The 23,292-nt window shown below is 41.1% G+C and overlaps 2 protein-coding genes across 3 annotated transcripts; one reads left to right on the forward strand and one right to left on the reverse strand.

Moving 5' to 3' along the window:
- The first annotated feature begins 6,846 nt into the window (after positions 1 to 6,846).
- On the forward strand, positions 6,847 to 17,553 carry LOC105937510 (aldo-keto reductase family 1 member B10). The gene is made up of 10 exons (XM_012878844.3): positions 6,847 to 6,977; positions 9,422 to 9,589; positions 9,687 to 9,803; positions 9,974 to 10,051; positions 10,833 to 10,955; positions 12,477 to 12,583; positions 14,721 to 14,802; positions 14,988 to 15,071; positions 15,154 to 15,236; positions 16,848 to 17,553. Exons 1-10 carry the CDS (start codon positions 6,912 to 6,914, stop codon positions 16,888 to 16,890), a joined length of 951 nt encoding a protein of 316 aa, XP_012734298.2. The 5' UTR covers positions 6,847 to 6,911; the 3' UTR covers positions 16,891 to 17,553.
- Positions 17,554 to 18,055: 502 nt separating this feature from the next.
- LOC105937511 (aldo-keto reductase family 1 member B1) lies at positions 18,056 to 22,175 on the reverse strand. Of its 2 annotated transcripts, XM_012878845.3 has the most exons (10): positions 21,962 to 22,171; positions 21,213 to 21,380; positions 20,778 to 20,894; positions 20,178 to 20,255; positions 19,942 to 20,064; positions 19,753 to 19,859; positions 19,575 to 19,656; positions 18,898 to 18,981; positions 18,636 to 18,718; positions 18,056 to 18,165 (listed from the first exon to the last, which is right to left on the reverse strand). In XM_012878845.3, exons 1-10 carry the CDS (start codon positions 22,025 to 22,027, stop codon positions 18,123 to 18,125), a joined length of 951 nt encoding a protein of 316 aa, XP_012734299.2. In that variant the 5' UTR covers positions 22,028 to 22,171; the 3' UTR covers positions 18,056 to 18,122. The 2 variants fall into 2 exon arrangements, with proteins under 2 accessions (XP_012734299.2, XP_021180365.2); XM_021324690.2 differs by lacking the exon at positions 18,056 to 18,165 and having other exon boundaries at positions 18,545 to 18,718; positions 21,962 to 22,175.
- Between the last annotated feature and the right edge of the window lie 1,117 nt (positions 22,176 to 23,292).

Raw genomic sequence — 23,292 nt, forward strand, 5'->3', positions numbered from 1 at the left:
TCACGTGTAAGACCAGAGCTACATGTGCATCCAGAGAAATCCATGTAGAAAATGGCAAACGTACATTCAGATGCATTCTAAAGTTAAAAAAGAGAACGTTGATTCCAATTATCTGGAGAATAAAGAAGTTTCTCTGTTGTGGTCCAGAAATGCGACCCAGTGGGACGTTGGTGAAAGGTTCTGTGAGGCTAACTTTGTGATAGAAAGCCTTTTATTCTTACATTCTGTAGCATTAACTTGACACGCTGTCCGGACTGTTCCGCTGGCAGAAACCCTGATCGCACAGATCCTCTGTTGTTGGATACTGAATGTTGTAATGTAATATCCCAGCGCAGAACACGGCCACTATGATTCCATTAACATTACCCTAACCGACTTAGTGGCATTATAATTCTTAATGCATTTTGATTCTGAAATTCTTCTCCTACCTAAAGCAAATGACCTCCTCCTCACCCTAATAAATCCAAAGCACAAGTGTAAACAAACAGCTTTCAAAAATGAAACGGTGTCCCAGCATGATTTAGTTCCGTATCCACAAATAAGTTTAGAAATTTCAACCTTGTCCAGTCTTTTCAGAATTTAACTCCATTATTTTATTATGCCATATCCCACAATCACCGGAACATACAGCCTTGGGACTGTTGACCCAATGAAAAAGGTTTGATTTGCATTTTTATTCTGCCAGCATACGCCATCACTTCCTTATTTGCCCTATCCTGATATTCAAGGTAAAGTTTAGTATCCCCGAAGGGGTAGTTTGGTACATCATAGTGATGTTCACTCCAGCAAGTTTACCAGAGACTTTGGAAGAGAAACTGGCCCACAGCATTACGGATTCTCAGATACACCTGACAGGGAGCAAGAGCTGCTTAATGATATTATGGTTTCAGGTCACACACACACACACCTGAGGTGAGGCGTAGCCTCATCTAACCAAAGCACACAGTTCTAGTCTCAAAGATACTCAACTAAAAGGTTTTTCCTGGCAAACTTTACAAATAATAGATGGATGGATGGATGGATGGATGGATGGATGGATGGATGGATGGATGGATGGATGGATGGATGGATGGATGGATAGATAGATAGATAGATAGATAGATAGATAGATAGATAGATAGATAGATAGATAGATAGATAGATAGATAGATAGATAGATAGATAGATAGATAGATAGATAGATAGATAGATAGATAGATAGATAGATAGATAGATAGATAGATAGATAAGCTTTGGAAGTGGCTAGTTTCTTGTAGCCATTTCATTACTCTACACTCATCCCCTTTCCCTACTGTCAGTGGCTCTGTCTTTCCCATGTTTAAGAATGACTGAAAGAAATGGACTTCTGCGTTGTCTCATATTTACACCCGAAGCTAAAATGAAAGTCATGGATTCTGAATTAATAGTTTCAAGACCCACTGATAAACTTTAAAAAGTAAATTAGCCTAGGCATTTTTAACACGGGGGTTGCCTAGAAACGCTGAGCTGACAGCGGGGTTTCATTTTCGTGTTAAGTCTTATTACTGGCCTGATGTCATTTAGCAATAAAAAAAAAAGTAAGCACATCTACCATTTCGTTATCTAGTATTACATGTTTAGGCAGCTTTCAGATTCCTGTGTGTCAGTTTGTCTCTTCCTACTATGATTTGGTACCATTAGGCTTCGTTCCCAGCTTCCTCTGTGCCACATGCCACCGGGCCCTTGGGCACCCCGCGTGTTGCCAACCCATTGGTATCAGTGTGGTTGGGTAAATGGACTGTAAATACAACGTAATGGCAAGAAAAGCAGCATATACGTTTAGTCAGTTAACATTAATGTCCTTAAACCATGACACGGGAGCTTGTTATTTGCCTTTGTCAAGTATTTTCTTGAATTATGGAGATGAATGATCATGAAAATACTCAAATCCCACATATACTTCAATTCAGTTGAGATCAAGGCCCCTGACCAAAGCAAACTGAGTCTGACTGACCTCCTCCTGATGAATAATTCACTAAGTGTCTTAGAATCAGACTCCACCACAGCAGACTATGGGTAGGACATAAAAGAAATACTTTAAACCATCAAATGTCAAAGGAAAATAAGAAACGTCTCCCTGCAGCGTATGCAATAACGGTACCATTCGGTAACCATGTTGGTCACGTACAAAACGAACAAAACTGGGACCATCAACAGCCCCTTCTGTTGCAAGTGTACAATAACTTTGTAAGTTTGAATCTGTTTATTTTTAAATAAATAATAAACCTTCCCAACCTCAGTTCGCTGAGGGCGTGTTTTCAGCGCAGGCCTGCAGACTGCCGTCATGCTACGTCGGTGGAGCCACGGCCAGTCCAAATTACCGGACACAAGCAGTGCTTAAAGCTAAGACATTGAACGTGGATTGTGCAAATATTGAACAAAATCTTTCAGCCTGCCAACCTAACTGAGATGTCAATGGAATGATACCCACCCCCCCCCACCCCTTTTAAACAAAACCAGCTCAGATCCGTCCGTCCGTCTTCTTCCGCTTATCCGGGGTCGGGTCGCGGGGGCAGCAGCTTCAGTAGGGAGGCCCAGACGTCCCTCTCCCCAGCCACTTGGGCCAGCTCCTCCGTGGGAATCCCAAGGCGTTCCCAGGCCAGCCGGGAGACATAGTCCCTCCAGCGTGTCCTGGGTCTTCCCCTGGGCCTCCTCCCGGTGGGACGTGCCCGGAACACCTCACCAGGGAGGCGTCCAGGAGGCATCCTGACCAGATGCCCGAGCCACCTCAACTGGCTCCTCTCGACGTGGAGGAGCAGCGGCTCTACTCTGAGTCCTCCCCGGATGACTGAGCTCCTCACCCTATCTCTAAGGGAGAGCCCAGACACACTACGGAGAAAACTCATTTCGGCCGCTTGTATCCGGGATCTCGTTCTTTCGGTCACGACCCAAAGCTCGTGACCATAGATGAGGGTAGGAACGTAGATCGACCGGTAAATCGAGAGCTTCGCCTTTTGGCTCAGCTCTCTCTTCACCACAACGGATCGGTACAGCGCCCGCTTCACAGGAGACACTGCACCAATCTGTCTGTCGATCTCCCGCTCCATCTTGCCCTCATTCGTGAACAAGACCCCAAGATACTTGAACTCCTCCACTAGGGGCAGCACATCCTCCCCAACCCGGAGAAGGCACTCTACCCTTTTCCGGTTCAAGACCATGGTCTCGGATTTGGAGGCACTGATTTTCATCCCGGCCGCTTCGCACTCGGCTGCGAACCGCTCCAGTGAGATCCAGCTCAGATCACCTCATATAATCTGCCTTCCCTCCATAACTGTGAAATGGGCGGGCCAGATCACTAGGATTTACTTATGACACATGGGTTTCTGTCCCTGATTCTGTTACTTTTCAGTAGCTAGAATGTGATGCATATGATCGTGTGTGTGTGTGTGAGAGAGAGAGAGAGAGAGAGAGAGAGAGAGAGAGAGCGGACCCCTTGACACTTGGTATAACACTTACAGTTGGAAAATGTGACTCAGGATGCTCCGACAGGAAACCGAGATAAAGACAGAGTGGCTGAGCGCAGTGAGGTAGACATAGGGTGTGTGTGGTGTGTGTGTGTGTGTGTGTGTGTGTGGGGGGGGGGGGGTGATCATGGTTTGAGCGTGATATTTGATTTCTTTGGGACTGGATTTGTCTAACCGACGGACTGTCTGATCTGATGGAGAGCTGGCGGAGGCTTTGACTGTGAAGAACAGACACAACAGCTCTCTGTCATCTAGACGAAGGTCCCCTTAAATAGCCTGCCTGAGCCTCCTTTGTACCTCCAAATGTTTTGGTCGCTTCCCTTTTGCTTTTTATTCTAATCAATACCCTCGGTACAGTGAAGCGGCGTTCGTCTGCAGACTTAAAATAAGAGCCTCTTCTCTTTCAGGTGAAACTTGTATGGGGCTGTGTCTTCGTCTGGTTTACCTGCAAGGTCTTTTGATCCCGGCGGTTACGCGACGGCGTTTGATTTCTTGGGTACTTTGACGGTTTGGAGGATGTCAAAAGGCCTCCCAGTGTCTGAAGTCAGATCAGAGGAGAGAAAGAGAGAGAGAGAGGGAGAGAGAGAGAGAGAGAGAGAGAGGGCCTGAAAAGCAGGTGTCCAGCTGGGAGAAGATCAGAAGAGACTCAAACTTTAGCGAGAGCCATTGTGAGGGACACGACGGCTGTTCAGCTCGCACAACTTTTCCCTTTGTGTGTGTGTGTTTGTCTCGCTCCCTCGCTCGCTTTTCATGCGGCTGTCTTTTCCCTCTCTTATCTTCACCTCAGAATATTGAATGGCTCAGTTAAAGGTCTCTGAGGTTTTATCAGATTTCTTTTTTTTTTTCTTTTTTTTTTTGCCAAAATAAGCCGTGTGTGTGTTCTCCATCAGTAGTCTCTTGAGGTTCAGCCCTCTGTGTGTGACCGAGGGGGTGCTGGTCTTCAAACAGCACGCTGGGATAAAGTCACATTTTAAGTCGGATTAAAAAAAAAAAGCATCCCAGTTTCATCTTCACGCAAGTAATTGATTGCGCCCAGGGTTTGTCCAAAAAGGGTCCTGAAAAAAATGAAAGCAGTTCTTGAGTTATTTTTTTTTCTTTTTGTTTTTAATGGAATGATCAATCTTTTTATTTGCCAAATTTATGCACCATGTCAGCCAATGTATGCGGAGATATGATCAAATTACTTTTGGCGATTTGCACTGAAGGGGATGTTTCACGTGTTTTGAAGGGGCAACTGTGCCCTCTAGTGGATCAACAGCAAAGCTAACTAACTTTGGAAACCTTTTTTTTTAGGCCCTTTGATCTTTTTTTCAAGGATGTTAACTAGATTAAATGGTGCATAAAAAAGGAAAGCGTCTTAAACAAAGCGCACAGTTTGGGTAAGTGATTAGCTTATAGTTGATTTGATGTGCAAGATTGATTTCTATGAACTAGTCTTTATAGAATATTCTGAGATTGCACAGTTATATTTAGTCTTAATCTATGAGCAATGCATTGCAATATTTTTTTTTTTTTCTGCAGACAATTTTTTGTTTAGATTGTCCTGTTATGCTAGAATTGTGTTTATTTCTATTGCCTCTGAATTTTAAATAATATTTGTGCAGGTCAGAATAGAACCCCTATTTGTAACCAAGCAAATGTAGTTTTTTTTTTTTTTTTTTTCTGGGGTCCTACTCTGAAGGTATCTATTAAAGGAAAAATGCTGCATTGTTGAGTTTGATAAAAAAAAAAAAAAAAAAACTTTAGAAATTATTTGAACTTTGTAAAAGAAGATGGGTAAAATGTGGTCATAAAGCGATGGATATGGTCAGTGATAAATAACGATTGACTCATTTCATTAATAAGGGGTCCAAAGCGAGCAAAGAAAAATATTGTCCACACTATTACTTCACCACAACCGGTAGCTTCAGTTTTAGCCAACAGGAGGAGCACACAGCGAGGATTTCTGCTGCTTTAATGTTTGATGTTTGTATTGCCCAAACCTTGGTTTCTCCTCTAGAAGGCAGTTTAAGTCCACACAACTCCCTGGAAGTTTTCTCTTCTTTTCAAGACTGCAGAAATCATTGTAGATCAGCAGTTTCTGAAATGCTCAGACTGGCCCAGAGTGACCATGTTGAAAGTTGCTTTGCTCTCCTTTTTTGATATATATGGATGCTTGGTTTGAACTTCCCCATCTAGAAGCTGCCACAGCGTGTCAGTCCTCCTTTCAGTGTTTATTTTTCTAGTCCAAACCATTGCTCCTTATGTGCATGCCCCCCAAACCTCATTCCCCTCTTTTCTCTGAGATGTTTCAGACTTTGTCAGTGTTCTGGTCCACAAACGGTAACACGCTCATCCTTGGGCATCATCAGAACATTTGTGTTGATGCTCCCAATAATCATCAAACTGCATCTTGTTAGAGAGAGGACATTTACCCCTGTTTTACACCTGAGCCGAGGAAAACGAAAGCAGCTGGTTAAGCGCTCAAGTGATGCTTCTGATCTGCTAGTCCAGGGGTTCCCAAAGTGGGTGGGTCGGTCAGGAGATCCGCGTGGGGTTCACGTGACGAGATGTCAGAGAATATCCTAGTTTTAATACAGCAAATGTATGCCTTCATCATGGAAAATCACAATTTTCTTTATGACTTTTCAAGATCGGATAACATCCAAGTTTTTTTCTCTCGCAAATATTTGACATTAATCTCATAATGAGTTTTTTGTGGATATTTACTGCTTTATGGCCCATTAATTTATTCCCTTTAATCTATGCTTGCCCTAATATTATTTTTCGCCTGGAAATTATAAGAATAAAGTTAGAATGTTGTGTATTGGGTTGGGGGGCACTTTATCTCTGACCTATCTGGTGTTTGCCCTGTCCATCATCATCATGCGGGCTTGCCCACTAATATACTTCAGTGGCCTTCAGAGAACTGCAGGATTAATACAGAGTTTGATTTAACTCAGGGGTGGACTCCATTGGGTGACATCTAATAAATATCCATCCGCACATGATTTTATTTGGGTGGGTATCTGAGTGGAAGTCAGCATTTTGTTAGTTTTGTGTATCACATACAATTCTAATAAACTCTCGCTCTGAATGATCGAAGCCTAGGTTTTACGTTACACAAGTTGGAAGAAAAAAAAAAGCTTTGAGGGGTTTGAATACTTTTGCAAGGAGCTTTACCATTGCAAAATGCAGTGAAAGAGAACGCCTCTTCCTTTGTGTGTTCCGATTATTTATAGAGGATGTTTTATATGGCCACGGCCTAATAATAAACGGACTGACAGAAGCGCCTGGCGAGGCTCAGCTCCAATAAAGCCGCTAAAAAGGCATCACTAATCGATCTCCGACGCACGAGTCTTTTTTTTTTTTTTTTTTTTTTTTTTTTTTTGCGTGGCTCTCCGCTAGTATCAAAGCAATCAAGCCAGGCTGTGCTCGTCTTCTGCAGCAATGGCGACTGCGGTGAAGCTCAACACCGGCGCTCAAATGCCCATCCTGGGTCTGGGCACATGGAAGGTGAGTTTGTCTGAAGGCTGTTGCTCTAGCTAACAGCACCTGCTTTAGTTGAGCTGGGCTAGCCGAGCGTTTAGAAGGAAAGCAGGACACGGCACTGAGCTTAAAAAAAAAAAAAAAAAAGTTTGGCTACTTCCTGTTTTGATCCCATTTTTTTCCTTTTGAATGCGATTCCGTTTCGTTTTTATTGCATAACTTGTTGTAGCTTTTGCATTTCGATAAAGTGTCTTGCACTGACCGTGGCTAATATATACGCGCTGTGCAGGCAGTTTTAGTTTTTTTTTTACATACACAGGAGCGGTGTGCACACTCTCTACGGCGAGATCGCTGAAGTAAAGTAAAAACAAGCATATTTATTCACTGAGAATCAGCAAAATCGCAGATACTTTTGTGTAGACTGAATTAGAGGAAGAAGCTTCCTGCCCGATCCCCGAAATCTGTGTGCATTTATTTCCCCCTTTCTAAACGTTAAAACGCCTGAACAGAAACATCCTTAGCGTGTCCTTGTAGTTAAATAAAAAAAAAAAAAAAAATATATATATATATATATATATATATATATATATATATATATATATATATATATATATATATTATATATATATATTATATATATATATATATATATATATATATATATATATATATATTACATATATGCTGGTTTGGCTTTATTTGTCACGCCTTGTCTGTCTGCCTTGTGGTGACATAACAGCAGGATCGCTGACAGCGCCCCTTCCTCCTCTCCTCCCCTTTTTATTTATGGGGAAATAATCATAGTTAAATAAAAACTCCAGAAACTTATGCCGGGTGTTTTTTGAAACTTTTTTCCCATATAAATGGCGTTCTGTATGACGCTGTCTGAACTTATTTGTCATGTCTAGACAAGGATGGGACAAGTAATAGCAAGAATGCAAAATGTTCTTTTCAGATATTAGGTACCAGGGGCGGTGCTAGTCGTTTGGGTGCAAATGCTCCTTATTTCCGAACTTCTCAATGTGAATGTTTTTGCAATACTCTTGCAATAAGTTAGAGGAGGAATAAAAAATCTTGAACGAAAACACAAAACTAATTATGCATCAACAATGGCACCTAAACCATTGTGGAGGTAATTAACAGAGACAGCATATTTTAATTGGGGTTAAGATGAAGAGACAAAGTATAATAAATAAAATGCAACAATGGGGAGTATAACGCAGAACTAGGATTCATCCTGTCAAGTGCTGCTGGAATAAAACAGATTTTTTTTTTTTTTTCAAATGATCATGAAAAGTTTGGTTTTCCTGAGGAAGAATCATTTCGGGGAGCTTGTCAAAACTTTGTGCTCAAAGTCTGCAGAATTTATACATAATATTCCAGATTAACAGACTTTAACACCGCTGTTCAGAGTAAATCCTTTCCTTGTTGAATTAGGAAAGATCTAATGGACTGAACTGTGTTATAATTTCTCATTGTTTGTATTTATCATGTTTTCCATTTGTTCAAAGCAGCTGAGGGTTGCTTCAGTAGTGAAGTCGTCAGCTCTTGACTTTGTTCGGTGCCCATAACTACCTCTGATTGTTGTTGTTGTTGTTGTTGTTGTTGTTATTATTATTATTTCAGCTGTTTATCTATCCATCCTTTTATTCGTCCAGCCACTGGTCCATTTGTTCCATCTTTTCTTCTTCCTCTGTCCTCTTTGTCTCTAGTTTTTTGCAGGTCTCATACGTAGAGCCTGGCCTCTGTAGATGTAGCTGCTTTGTACGTATGGCGAACGTTTCAGCTTACAATTTGCGATTTTTGACAAGCAAAATGGGTTGGAACCCCAAACTAGGGCTGGACAATAATTCAATAACAATATGTATCGATCGACAGGCGTATATCGATGATAGAAAAAAGGGGTCAATAAAAAGTTCAATAAAATAAGTTTTCCTTTCTTGCATTCTAGGCAGAATTACATTAATATTACATCATCACATCCTCCCAACCAATCGTAAACCTAGACCCAGAAACGCTCCGCCCTCTTCAAAGAGTTCAGAGAGCACACTTTTTTTTTTTTTTTCTTTTTTAAAACTTTCTTTTTTAAAAGTTTTGGTTAAAAATACGGTTGAGTAAAGGGTTAAGTTTGTGTTCAGTGTTTGTGTGTTCTGCTTCTAAAAACTGGTTGCTAAGCAACAGCATAAAATAGCCAGGGCTGCACTTAAAATATGTTTTGAATTTGTTGATAATTATCGATATCGATCAATATGATTTCTGTTTTATCGATATGCTTTTTTCCTATATCGTCCAGCCCTACCCCAAACTGCAGACTGAAGATTTTTTTTTTTCCTTTTATTAAAAATAATGTGTGTTTATTTTTCTGGCTCACAAAAGCAATTCAGGAAGCGCCGAGCGCCTCAAGGTTTAGATTTACTCAAGGCGAAAAGCCAGTTGTGTCTAAACCGGCCGCTGTTTTTCTTTTCCATCAGTCTCCCCCCGGGAAGGTGGCAGAGGCCGTGAAAGCGGCCATCGCAGCTGGTTACAGGCACATCGACGGGGCGTACGTCTACCAGAACGAGGCGGAGGTGGGCGAAGGGGTCAACGCCAAGATCGCCGACGGCACGGTCAAGAGAGAAGATGTTTTCGTAGTCAGTAAGGTGAGACGTCATCGCAGGCGGCTTAATGTCGGATGCACTGTAGAAGTCCGCGCTGCTTTCCTAAACGTGTTTTTTTTTTTTTTTTTTTTTTTTACAGCTGTGGTGCACTTTCCATGAGAGGTCCCTGGTGAGGAAAGCCTGTGAGAAGACGCTCAGCGATCTGAAACTGGACTACCTAGACCTGTATCTCGTGCATTGGCCCATGGGGTTTAAGGTGAGAAAACGTCATTCACGTGTGATGGCTTCTACTGTTTTTTTTTTTTTTTTTTTATAGGCAGCTTAAATTGTGTCACATAGAAATGTAATATATGTTCAAGACTGATCGGTTTCTTGGTGATGTATTGCTAACATTTGGGAAATGTGCTTTTTTTAATTTTCATCCAGTCTGGTGGTGAACTCTTTCCTTTGGATAGTAACGGAGAGACGATCAGCGACGGTACTCACTTCCTGGAGACGTGGGAGGTAAGCTGGGAAAACCTACCTAATCTCTTCTGTAGTTGGACGAAAAAACATCCCATCGCAGACAGCCAAGTGTCGCCTTTTGGGATGAGGATATGTCACCGGTTTGAGCAAAAAAAACAATGTTGCAGGAGGAAAAGTCGCCGTGCATGTTCTGTTGTTGCATCGTCTTCAACTAGGTTTTAGTTTTACCACTTTGCAGACGAACAGATCTATTAAACAATAAATGGTTTTCGTGCCTGAAGGGGGAAAAAAAATATGAAAACCCCCTGATTAAAAGAATTACAACTCTTCACCAGGCTTGTTTTAGATTCCGAATATTTCTAAGATTCAAGCTAAGTTGTATTTTGACTCTGGGACTCTGAACATATTTTTCTCCCAGAAAGACCAGGAACCCTTTTGTAGACTTAGGCTGTTTTTTTTTGTTTTTTTTTTTTAAATATGTGTCTAAAAGCCAAACTGTCTTAAGTAAATTACAGGGGGTGCTCCTCTTACTGGGGTGCCACTGTGAGGTCGGGGGACAAAAACTTCCACCAGATTTAAAGTTTAGAAAAAAATAAAAAAAGTTTACTCAGACTGATGCAGCCTTAATCTAAATTAAATTTTATACATAGTGATTATTTAACGGTGAACAAATCAAACTCAAGTTTACTAAAAAGCTTCAATCAGAATGCCACCAGCCTGCTTTTATGTTTCTTTTCAGTCATCAGTAATAAACATATTGGATCTAATGTTTTCCCCTTGTTGTTTTTTTTTTTTTCATACTTTTTCTTATTATTCTCAGGCGATGGAAGAGCTGGTTGATGCTGGTTTGGTCAAAGCTATCGGCGTCTCGAACTTCAACAAGGACCAGATCGAGGCCATCCTCAACAAGCCCGGTCTGAAGTACAAGCCTGCCAACAACCAGGTAAGGTCGTGTTTCCCTCAGCCGCCACATTAATGAACCATTGTTTGGGTCTCTCTGAAAGTGCATAAGTAACGGCATTATCCATGTTGTCCAACCTGCTCTGAGAAATAAATCTCCCGGTAATTCTTAATGGGCCGCAGCAGCCTTCCCCTCCGGCCAGACCAATTAGCCGGAGTGACCTTATATTTTTGTGCCTCTGCAGACCCATTGCTCACAATCTCTGTTCTGCTCGGGCTTCTTATAAGATTAAAGAGTCATGTTGTTTTTTTCCTCCCATCTGCCTGTTGTCCCCATATACATCAAACAACAATCTCTTCTGTGTTTTGTATCAATAAATCTGCAATTTGTCTCATTTCTTATACTCTTGAACTTTTTGCACATTTTTTGTCACGTTCCAACCACAAGCATCAGTGTTTCATTAGGCAGATATGATAGACCAGCACAAAGTTGCGTGTCAATGTTAAATGAAAACAATGCATTAGTCTTAAGTTTTTTATTTATTTTTTTATTTTTTTTACAAATAAAAATCTGAAAAGTGCAGCCTGCATTTGTATTCATCCCACAAATGCTGCCTTTGGAGGAGCTGCAGAGATCCACCCTTTGTGTGAGAAAATCTGTTGACGCATTATTAATAATGAACCCTCTACAAAGCTGACCTTTATGTGACAGCGGCGTGAAGACAGCTATTGTTTAAGCCATGTAGGGAACTCTGCAAACCTGTGGAAGACGATACTTTGGTCATATGTGTCCAAAACCAAACTTTTTTTCTTTTTTTGCCTATGTGCAAAACGTCAAGTTTGATAGGAAGCCATGAACCATAATGGTGGCGCCATCATGCAGTGAAAAGGCTTTTCTTGAGCGAAAACAAGGTCACTGGACAAAGTTGAGGCCAAGAAGAACGCTGCAAATCTTGGGGAACTGGTGGAGAACTAAATATTTTTCTTTCTTTTCCATTTTTTTCCCCATTGTGTAGTTCCATTTTGCTGCCGGTTTCCATGTAGAGTTCCTGTCCTACCAGATACGATGTTATCTTTGTATCGATGTAAAGATTTGAGTCTTGTGCTTTGGGAGCAGCCACCGGGTTCTGTATAAAAAGTAAATTATTCCTGTTTACAAGAAGATATTTTAGGATGGTCACACCTAGCATGCTGTAGAATGCTGCAGCGAGGAGAAGGTCCTTTCAGTATTAAGGCAGAGTAGAACGCAGGCCACGTGTTTCTAAAATTCCCCCCATGTTTTTTTGGGAGGGGGAAGAAATGCAGCTATGGTTTTAATTTAACAGTTATGCACTACAGTACATTGTGTCCTACTGTATCCCATGAAACTCCAGTAAAAAATACATAGTTTGTGGTTGTAATGTGAAAACTCAATATCTTTCCAGAGGTCGGTTCTGCAGAAATCCAAACAAATGTATCTCTCATTGAATTTTGAGTGTAATGTCCTTCAGCTTTTACTGATTTGTGCTGAGTATTGTTTTTTTTTCTTTCTTTTCTATCTTTTGGGTTCATTTGTTTTTTCTAGATTGAGTGCCACCCGTACCTGACCCAGGAGAAGCTCATCAACTACTGCCACTCTCAGGGCATCACGGTGACCGCCTACAGTCCTCTCGGGTCCCCTGACAGACCCTGGTATGTTGGACTTCACAGCTCTGTCAAAGCTGCGTTACTGCTTCCTGAAACTACTGATGTGTGGGAACGATGGCATTTACTGCCATAGAAAGGGATAAAACTGAACATCCACGTGATGCCGGTCATCTGTTGTGTAGGACACAGTGATGCTAATCTAAAAGACTTTTACCTGCTTTGTTTGACAAAAAAATCCAAGTTTCAAACTTTGTTGCAATGAAAAAAGTGTTTATATATATATATATATATATATATATATATATATATATATATATATATATATATATCTATATATATATATATATATATATATATATATATATATATATATATATATATATATATATATATATATCAGTGTTGTAGTACTCGAGTCCGAGACTCGAACTCGAGTCCGAGTCATTAGCTAAATTTAGAGACTCTTGACTTGGACTTGCGCACTGATGACTCGAACTTGGACTCCTACATTCAGATCATTCTGACTCGGAAATTGAGAAAAAGACTCGACTTTTTTTTTATATCATTAGGCTATAATTTTAATATGTCATTAGAATATTATTTGGTGTATGATTTTAATATCTAAATGTCGTACCGCGCACGTGACGTCACCATCTCATGAGCAACGCCCCTTGCCGCTAAGGAAGGGCAAACAGTGTGAGAGCGCACGTAGCAACCAGCCGTTACAGATGCAACATATACAACGATATGACCGACTTTACAGCTGTTAAACTTTCACAAGAGGATGTCCAGGCGCCCATTTTACTGGTAGAACTGTGGAACAACATACCAACGTTCAGCTCAAACGATGGCTTGAGTGTCGAGGGCTCGGAAAGACTGGAAAACTGGCCAAGTTGATAGAAAGGTAAGTCGTTGTTTTTCTCCTGCTCGGCGTTCACGGTGTCATTGGCCGTTTCTTTCTGTTTGTAGTCACCGTCCAGGAATCAGTATAAATTGTCCGGCCCGCCGAACAATTTAGTCCGGTCCGGTGGCCAAATGCATTATCATTATCCAACGGCTATATCTCCTCGCTGCATCGACCGATCCACACCAGATATGTTGTGAGTCATGGGGGAAAGCTGCCGAACGCGTTTGTGGGAATCGACCGGTGGACGGGCGAGGAAAATGCATGACAGCATCTGCGGTGGCGGGCGGCCGGCGGTGCGCGAACCCCGCCGGCCGGCCAGAGCCGCGGCGGTGGCCAATAGGCCGGAGTGCGCTTGGCTGCGAGGGCCGATCGACGCCGCTTGCGGCTTTAACATCCTTCATATGCGGCCTGTCAGCGTACCTCGAGTCGCTGTTGCACGTTCCATAACAACAATGTTTAAAAACCATGGTTAGGAGACGTCTTTGACTTGGAAAAAGCAGTAGTTTTACCGAGTAAAACCAAGGGTAACTACAGCGAAAGAGTTATTAGTGCAATGGAATGTTACTGCTTCATGTCATACATCACACGTCACGGCAAGTTCCTACAACGAACTTGGATCAATAGTGACTCGACTCGGACTCGACTCGGATTTTTTTTTTTATGACTTGGACTTGACTCGGACTTGAACACTGGTGACTCGAACCTGGACTCGGACTCGAGGCATAGTGACTTGACTACAACACTGATATATATATATATAAATAAATAAAAAAATGCTGTCAAATTACAATCATCCACCATGTAATTCCATCCTTTTCCGAGGAATTGTTCCATTGTGTAACATGGCCTCTAGAAATAAATAAATGGTATCAATGGAATAAATAGATTAGGTCTTTTAGTGCAATTAATGTATTCTGTGTTTTCATATTCAGTCGGTAACAGTGAGCCACGCTAGCAGGAATTTCAAAAATGACTAAAATATTTAGGATATTGTTGTTTTTTGTTGTTGTTTTTTTTAAATGAGCACCACTTGATTTGGTGACTGTTATTGTATTTATCTCTGCTTTTTGCCCTGTCACATCCCCTTTGGTTAGTTTCAGCATGTGACTGTCGTTCCTCCTTCTTTGTAGTTAGTGAACTAAAATTGGCTACATCAGGAATTGTGTTTTCTTGTTAAAATAGAAGTCAGATACATTTTCATGTTGCCGGTTGTTCTTTTGTTCTCCTTGCAGTCGACAAGCCGCGATTGACCCTTGTAAATAATTACGTTTTCAGGGCTAAGCCAGAAGACCCCTCCCTGTTGGATGATCCCAGCATTAAAGCCATCGCTGACAAGCACAAAAAGACTGCTGCTCAGGTACAGAAAAGGTTTCAGGGCTGATGGTGGTGTCACAAAACTGAATGCGGGTTCCTCTTTTGCCTGCATCAGTAATCGTTACACAGATCAGAGATTTTTGTTGCTCTTTGTCTAGCGCTGGCTTCTTCATTAGACCACATTATCAGAATATCTTTAATATCTCACCTGCATCCTGTTTTTTCCAGGTTCTGATCCGCTTCCACATCCAAAGAAACGTAATCGCGATCCCAAAGTCCATCACTCCACAACGCATTCAGGAGAATTTCCAGGTAGTTCCCTTTGCTTTTCAGAGCCCCCTTTGGTGTGCTTTTCTTTTTCTGAATCAGCCCAAGAGTCTTTGAAATATTCCAGGTGTTTGACTTTCAACTGACCGACGAGGAAATGAAGACCATTCTGGGATTCAATCGGAACTGGAGAGCCTGTCCCATGCATTGGTAAAAAAAAATTATACTATTGTACTGTTGTTTGATGCTTTTTTTTTTTGCCTGATTGTAAGATTTTTTTTTTTAAAGTCAGAATAAACGTTTACAGAAAATCTTTGCTATTTTAAAAGATATTGGTGTTCAAAAATCTAACACGTCTCATAACTTGTTCGTGATGTCCAGTTACCTTTTACTTACTTAAGCACTTAGGATTAAACACATTAAGAGTGACCAAGTTCTAATATGTCATTAGGTTATTTTTATAGTCTAACTCAACATTTAATCCACTATTTTAATATAAGAGAAAAGATTTAAAGGTGGGCAGGAAAAAATAAGGTCATCCCAAACCTGTTAAACGATCTGGATAATTAGGCTACGTTTACACTTTTTGAGGTGGGTTTTCATACTACTAGTAAACGATGCCGTCATCAGACTTCTGTCTGAACGGTTCAAGACCGTAAAGCGACCAACCTACTTCTGGAATAAGAATTAATTTCTTCAGATCGATTCCCCGTTCACCAGTGGTAATCAAATCTCACTCGAAACAAGCCTGCTTGGCCTGTCAGGTTGCTTTTTGGATCGAAATGCGGTTTCTCGTCGTAAACATATTTCTGACATGTGGAGGATCCTGGCTTTGGATTCCGAACCAGACTACGCATGTTATAGGAGAAACAATAACTTTAGTTAAATAAAGGATGTTGATGATGATCGTCAGTCAGCACATTAATTGAATCCCTGCAGAGATGGTTACAGGGATTATGGCAAACAGTTCCTTCAGTCTGATCTCTCTGTTTCTAACTAGACAGAACTTAGGCCAACTAATGTACGGTCTCCCACGGCTTGAGAAGGGTCTCCCACACAGCAGCTGCCAAACCACAAGATGTGTACTCCCTTCGGATTGCGAAACATTCTCTCAGGCTTCTCATGGATAACTTACAATGGCCGAATCTGTTAGTCTGACCTTGCCGGTGTAAATCTGCCTAAGCAAGTACTTTCGGTGCAACGATACTAGAGTTAATGGCCACACATGGAAACGTATTTAACCAGAAGAGGTAGCAGAAAGGAACTTTCCATACCACACGAACCAGAAAAAGAGTAACTTATGGTTTAAAGGTGTGTCTGTATCGTATAATCCAAAGAAACATGCAGTCCACAAAAAAGTGCTAAATCCCAGTGCTGTGATAGTTAGCCCGGACTTCTTTAGGAGGACAAGGTTTCTGGTTCGGGGTTGTTTCATTTTCTTAAAGACAGAACACCTGCACTGCAGCAGACACTTCTGGGAAAGGAGCCATCATGAGGGACTAATCAGCCAATCAGAAACAGATACTAAAGAAAATATCGCTTTACAATATATAAACTTTCAGTAAATGGGGTGACAGCACTTGTGCAGGGCAGATTTTCAACAATGTCTGTGGTCACAATAATGTTTTTAAAAAATAAATAAAAAAACAAAATAATAAAAGTAGCTTATTATTTTATGTAGCTACGCTAACAGCTAAATAACGGGTACACTTTTGTCTCCGTGATAAGATGGGCAGGACAACAAGCTGCCTTTACAGATGACATGTCTAAATGAGAGGTATTTATTACATTTTTAATGTTTTCTCTTTCTTCTCTCTGTAGGGGGCTCAAGCACAAGGACTACCCATTCAACACCGAGTTCTGAAAGGTAGCCAGCCGGTTTCATACAGGTGCACAAGTCAGCTCCCAAACCCTCTGGAATCGCTGTTTGGTTTTTAGTGGGTGAAAGAAATATTGAGCCCAATGAGATGACCTGCCTTTTCTACTTCTTTGTTTCTCTCTTCTGTTTTGTTGCAAATGTTACAGCTTGTATTCAACGTAGCATTGAGTTACTGAATCCCTTAATCGTTGTTATCCATGGTGAATGTTGACCTTTTTTAAACAAAATCTAAAAAATCTAAGTTTGACATTAATTTCTAATTTGGGTGATGAGCTTCCTGTGGGAGAAAAACTTATTTTTCCTGTAATAACACTTTTATTACATGATCTGTTACATTAAATACACTCCTTCTGTGTGCGACTTAAGCAGAGGTACCCGTGCAAACGGGTTTACATTTTATTTGCGAATTTCCAAGCACTTACCACTAAAAAAAACACGTGTTGCAATCCGAACACTCGTCTGCGGATGAATCATATGTGGCGCTTTGCAGTCATGTGTATCAACCCTGTTACGCAACAAGCTCCAGCTTTCACTTCTCATGTTATCTGTGTGTGTTAAGCAGTACAATAAAGTCATGTGGGCTTATTATGTCACAAGTTGATGCCGTTTTCTATCATTAGCAGAGAGAGAAATAAACCTAGAGGTTAATGTTTGACTCTTTTATGAAATCGGAGTCTTTTTATAACGGGGTAATTTCCATCAAGTGTGGGGCTTTCAAGTACAAAAAAAGAAGTCGGACATTAAAAATCCCATTTCAAACTTGAAGTTTTATTTCATCAACAAATTCTGTAGATGTTTCATAAATGGCAGTGGATAAAAAAAAAAAACGTATAAAACCATCATAAAAAAGTAACCGATTGTTACAGATGTCTTCTCTTCATTACCGTTGCATTTGGTTCATACAAATCGACGTACCCAGTCCAGTGATTTTTACATTTTATTTTTATTTCAGGTGTATGGAGTTTCATCCACGTTTGTAATGATCACTGCAAATCAGCCTTCATTTACTTCCCTTTTAACTTTGAACCATTTCAGTCCAAAGTGAGGGAGTGTATCCAAGCCCTTCTTTCCCTTTTTAACCGATCTACTAACAATTTCTGCATGAGATTTTCCTGCAGGCTCCATAGACGGGGCAATAATCAGCCAGCAATTTAATTAAATCCAATGTTTATTTGGTTTAGCAAAGAAATATCCAAACAGAAATAGTGCTGCATTGGCTAGTATTCTGTATTGAAGGGGTAGTCTTTATGCTTTACAGCCCTGTTGGTGGGGGAAAAAGAAAAGGAACAATGTTAGTGGGCAGTTTAATCCCTTCATATTATTGTACTTCATCAAAAGTATCCATACTCTATGAATTTTCCACATATTGTCATGTCAACATTGTCCAACATTGACTTTCACTTCACACGTTCGGCTTCGCAAAATAGCTTGATCGCATTCGGGTTGGATGAAAAGAACTGTCTCTATGTACGCTGATGATGAATTACTCTCAGCTGGATCCTGTTTGATTGGTTGCAGTTGATTTTATTTAGAGGCATCAAAGTTGAGGGGGCTGAGTGCAAATGCAAAAAAAATGTTCAGATGTTTTGTTCTTCATAGAGGTTATTCAACTGCATAAAATCCTAATAAAATGCATTTAAGGTTTTAATAGCGACATGACAAAAGGCGGGAAAGTTCAAGAGATGCTGAGACTGTACCGAGACACTACATAATCCATCATTTCCACCCACCACTTTGCCGGGAATCCTCTCCAGTTCTTGTTCAAGCCCAGGATTGTCTTCATGTCCCCTTGGCTTAGCTCGAAGTCAAACAACTGCAAGAGAGAAGTTTAAAATTTAGAGGCTAGATCAAACCGCTTAAGATGCTGTTCCTAAATCCTTTTAAAACTTTTCAACTGGCAAGGAAGTCACCAGGTCCAGGTCTGAGTCCAGGTCTGATTGAATCTCAAAATCAGATGCAGTCAGTTCTGAGCGCCGATGGAGGTTGTCTTACCTGGAAGTTCTCCTTAATCCGACTCGGCGTTGCTGACTTGGCAATGACTACCACGTTCCTCTGTGTGTGGAACCGCATGAGAACCTAGGTGGGAAATGTGAGAGGAGCGTCTTTATTTAAAACCAAGACTGATGCATCATATCATTTTTGGCGGTCCACCCCCCCAAAACACCGTACAAATTAAATTCTTGTGATTGGGTCTTGCTTTTTTCTTTTTTCTTTTTTTTTGTTGCCATGTGAGCACAGATGTTTATCAGTTGCCCTAGTTTTTCAGACTATAAAGGCATTTTTAAAGAGTTTTCTGTCATTTGACAGTACACCGCTGACCAAAGCGCATCACCAGAGTAAAGTGTTTTCTTCTTCTAATTTCTAAAGTTCACTTGTACTCCTATCAGTGGTCATGTAGTGCAACGGATGAGGCTTTACATGCATCTCGGGATTGTTGCATGATGTTAAGGTCGGCCATTCTCAGTTACAGCGGCTCAGACTAACCCATCTGATCTATATCATTTTGTTGTATGTACCTTTTTATGTATAATGACAACTAAAGCACTTTTTAAAGATTAAAATGCCACATGTTTCGATTGGTTACCTAAATTTAGTTTTTTTTTTTTTTTTTTTTTTATAGAGAAGAAAGAAAAGTTTGAATCACAACTGCTTCTTAGTTGCTGTCTTACCTGCGCTGGAGTCTTGTTGTACTGTTTAGCAATAGCCAGGATGGTTGCATCCTCTAGAAGACGGGGGTCATCAGAGGAAGCCCTTTTGAAAAGATACAAATTGTTTGCCATCAGTGATCATTTAGCTGTCTTGAGTGACGACACTTCTGTGAGTTCTGCACATGGCGGGTCCTCTCACCAGGGTCTGTCTGGAGAGCCCAGAGGGCTGAAAGCTGTGACCGTGATGCCCTTTGAGTGGCAGTAGTTGATCATTTTTTCTTGGGTTAGATATGGGTGACACTCGATCTAAAGAAACACTCCAATGTTACATATAGTGTTTTTTAATTTTATTTTAAACATCAAGTTTTCCAATGGATCTGTTTTTCACCTGGTTATTGGCTGGCTTGTATTTGAGGCCAGGCTTGTTGAGAATGGCTTCGATCTGGTCTTTGTTGAAGTTGGAGACGCCGATGGCTTTGACCAGACCATCATCCACCAGCTTCTCCATTGCCTTTAAGACAAATTACACATCGGTGTTATTAAAAAGCTGAACTAAAACGCAAGTTGTGTGCGTAACTAGTCTGTCTAATAGTTCTCAGACTTTATTTTTTATTTTTTTATTACCTCCCATGTGTCCAAGAAGCAGCTGTCGTCACAAATTATTTCATTGTTCTCATCTGATGGAAAGATCTTTTCCCCTGACTGCAAGAGCAAAATACAGATCTTACACTCAAGAGCCTCGAGGTGGAGAAATGATACTGTCTCTTAAAGGAGCTATAAGTAATACTCATCTGTGCAACAGCTTGCCAATCGCAACAATCTAATATGCCATTTTTAAACGGTGTGTTGCTGTTGTGAGTTTTTACTTCCACAAGACAGGTCTATGATGTTGTATTCTGTTCTATTCCTGATCCACTTCGCTTACTGGCTATAATCTGAACCGAAGTAGTTCTGGACTGTACCTCTAGGTTGGAAAGGAGATAAACGTGACTAAGACATTGTTGATGGAGACCGATTGTTTAGAGGGAATGTTATTTCCATCCTGGGTGGGAAATGAGAATGATTTAGGTTGATTTTTTTTTTTTTTTACAGTAAACGTCTTGCTTGTAGCTCCTTTTAAGTTATCAAAGAAATGCGGATTTTTAGATTCTAAGACAAATGTTAAATAGCAACCATGGCCTTTACTATAACGACATAAGTTAGACAAGTTAATGGTGGACTGACCTGCATCCCTACTGGGAAATGCATAAGGTAAAGGTCCACGTAGTCCAGCTTCAGGTCTTTGAGAGTTTTCTCACACGCTCCCCTCACCAGGGACGGAACGTGGAAGGTGCACCACAACTGGGGACCAGAAGAAAACGCTATTAATAAAAGCACAACAATCAAATTGATTCTGCAATTTCTCCACTAGGGTAGAATCGAGCATGACATCTCCCAACAGAGGCGAGATGTTTATGGCCCCTTTTGAAGGGAGCCAGAACTTACGGCGGCGTCTCTTACAAGCAAAGTTTTAATTTGCATGGTGTACATCAGTCCTATACATTTAATGATTTGGAAAAAATAGGAGCATGGCGAGAACATGTTTTGCTCAGAATGTGTAGTTACATAGTAATATACACCTTTATCATTTCTCCAATAAGCACCGACTGTGTGGCTTACCTTACTGACGATGAATAAATCCTCTCTTTTTACCACTCCTTGTTCAATCATAGCGTGAACGCCGGCCCCGACTTCTTCTTCGTTCTCATACACGAAGGCGCCGTCTATGTGCCTGTAGCCGCTGCTTATGGCCACCTTCACAGACTCAGTAACCTTCCCTGGTTCGGCCTGTGGGGGTGATGCAAATGCACAGTATGTGCAAAGATTAAAGCATCTTTCAGCCAATGTTTGATTCCCCCTTTTTAAAAGGTAGTTAATGTCACAATTGGATTATTATCTTAACCCAATTAAAAAAAAAAAGTCCTAAAAGTTACGGGCTGAAATCCTGAATCAAACCACCGAGGGGAAGTCTCATCTTTTTTTCAAGAGGGTTGTAAATCTTGCATCTCGGCTTCTTTGAGACGTTCTAGCATCAGATCTTGACTATAAAGCTCTTACTTCCCGCGTGATGCTATGTTGAGCTTTGTTGTATTTTCACTTGCATATTCAACTCTAACCTTTACACAAACGTCTGCAGGCAGAGATCACTGTGCAGTAAAATGTTAATATTTACCGTCTTGCACAGATAATGCAAGGCCCTGCGTGGCTTCACTCTACTCCAGCGACTCTGGGTGTTCATTACATGATCACAAGAATTTACAGTATAGATTGACTTACTAACAGCTCAAAAGAAGCATTCAGCGAGTGGCAAGACCAACACGGTGTGATCCCTGAGTAGCTGCCGGAAAAGTACAAAAGTTTAGCCTCACCCTCCAGGTTCCCAGGCCAACTATGGGCATCTTGGCTCCATTGTAGAGTGTGACGGCAGGAATCATCTCGATGATTTTTGTATGTTCAATCTAACTCAGTGGCTTAACAAGAACTAAGAAAAGAGATTTCTGCTACTAGCTGAAGGTGCAGACAGCCTTTTATTTGATCAGGAAGTGGGAGGGGTTAGTCATTGGGGAGATCTGGCCTTGTGTGGTGCAGATTGAAATAGGGTGTGACTGTGTAGATGAGATTTTTTTACTTTTTTTTTTTTTTTTTTTTTTTTTTTACATGCCATGAAATTAGGCCAAATTTAAAAAAATAACGCCCATTCATTCATAGCGATACACACTGACGCTATAGAGCTCGTCTGTTGCTGACGATTTCATGGATATTAAGTGTTTTAATGCTTCCTTCTCCCCAAATGTGAAGCAGAAAATCTACCCCACAGCTCTAGACTCCAGAGCTGACGTGCTTTACACCACTGCTTTGCACTGGCCTTGGCGATCCATCCTTTGAAACCCTCTACCCACCGTTCTTGAGCTCCTTTTTAAAGGTTGCATAAAGTTTGGAGGTCTGCAGAACGTCGGTGACCTCTGCAGCCTCTGCCCTGGTCCATCCGGCCCTGCTACTTTGTTGTCGAGTTGCTGTTGTTGCCAGTCACTATCACCTCGTCATAATGCCACTCGCGGTTGACCGTGCAATATTTAGGAGCGAGAAGTTTACATTTCTGGGCCATCCTATCACCATACCACGCTGGGAGTCTTTCAAAAAATGTTTCTAGAAACAGATTTTATGCACTTAAGGCGAAGGGAGCGATTGGAACAGCTGACTTTGATCATTTGGATGGGTGAGCGAATACTTTTGCCAACGTACTGTACTTCATTTTCCTTGCCGCACTACAAAATGACGGAAGCATGAGATACAGATGCGGCTAGAAAAGGATGACTCGGCAGACGATGTTTCCAGTATTTTACGACGCAGTGAAAACCCACTTTTGATAACCGGGTCTGTAGTGTGACAGATTTGAAGCAGTAAAATATTGTACGGGGTGACGTTAGTAGGTAATTATTAATGAGGCTGCAATCTAACAGCAGGCGTTATCTCTCCGCGGCGTCCTGCCTGCCGCAGCATCAGTATACTCATAAGCAGCGTGTTTGCTTTGGCCGAGTCTGAAAACGAACGGGTCAGTCTCTGCTGCAGTTCACTTGTGTATCACGGAAAGCTCCCCCCTATAAGTTTATAGAATTCAAATCGCTTTAATTGGCATTCTCAAGTCATTTTGCAAGACAACGGGGTCCGGTTTCATCCAATTATATTGAAAGCTCTTTCA

Source organism: Fundulus heteroclitus, unplaced genomic scaffold, assembly GCF_011125445.2.
Source record: "Fundulus heteroclitus isolate FHET01 unplaced genomic scaffold, MU-UCD_Fhet_4.1 scaffold_176, whole genome shotgun sequence".
Classification (NCBI taxonomy): Eukaryota; Metazoa; Chordata; class Actinopteri; order Cyprinodontiformes; family Fundulidae; genus Fundulus; species Fundulus heteroclitus.

Bases quoted from the DNA above. Each gene is read 5' to 3' on its own strand.
- LOC105937510 (XM_012878844.3), top strand. From the start codon at position 6,912: ATGGCGACTGCGGTGAAGCTCAACACCGGCGCTCAAATGCCCATCCTG. The intron at 6,978-9,421 runs GTGAGTTTGTCT...CTTTTCCATCAG, and splicing joins TGGGTCTGGGCACATGGAAG to TCTCCCCCCGGGAAGGTGGC. The intron at 12,584-14,720 runs GTATGTTGGACT...TTACGTTTTCAG, and splicing joins GGGTCCCCTGACAGACCCTG to GGCTAAGCCAGAAGACCCCT.
- LOC105937511 (XM_021324690.2), bottom strand. From the start codon at position 22,027: ATGATTCCTGCCGTCACACTCTACAATGGAGCCAAGATGCCCATAGTT. The intron at 20,065-20,177 runs GTAATAAAAAAA...TTTGTCTTAAAG, and splicing joins GCTTCTTGGACACATGGGAG to GCAATGGAGAAGCTGGTGGA. The intron at 18,719-18,897 runs GTAAGACAACCT...TCTCTCTTGCAG, and splicing joins GGATTAAGGAGAACTTCCAG to TTGTTTGACTTCGAGCTAAG.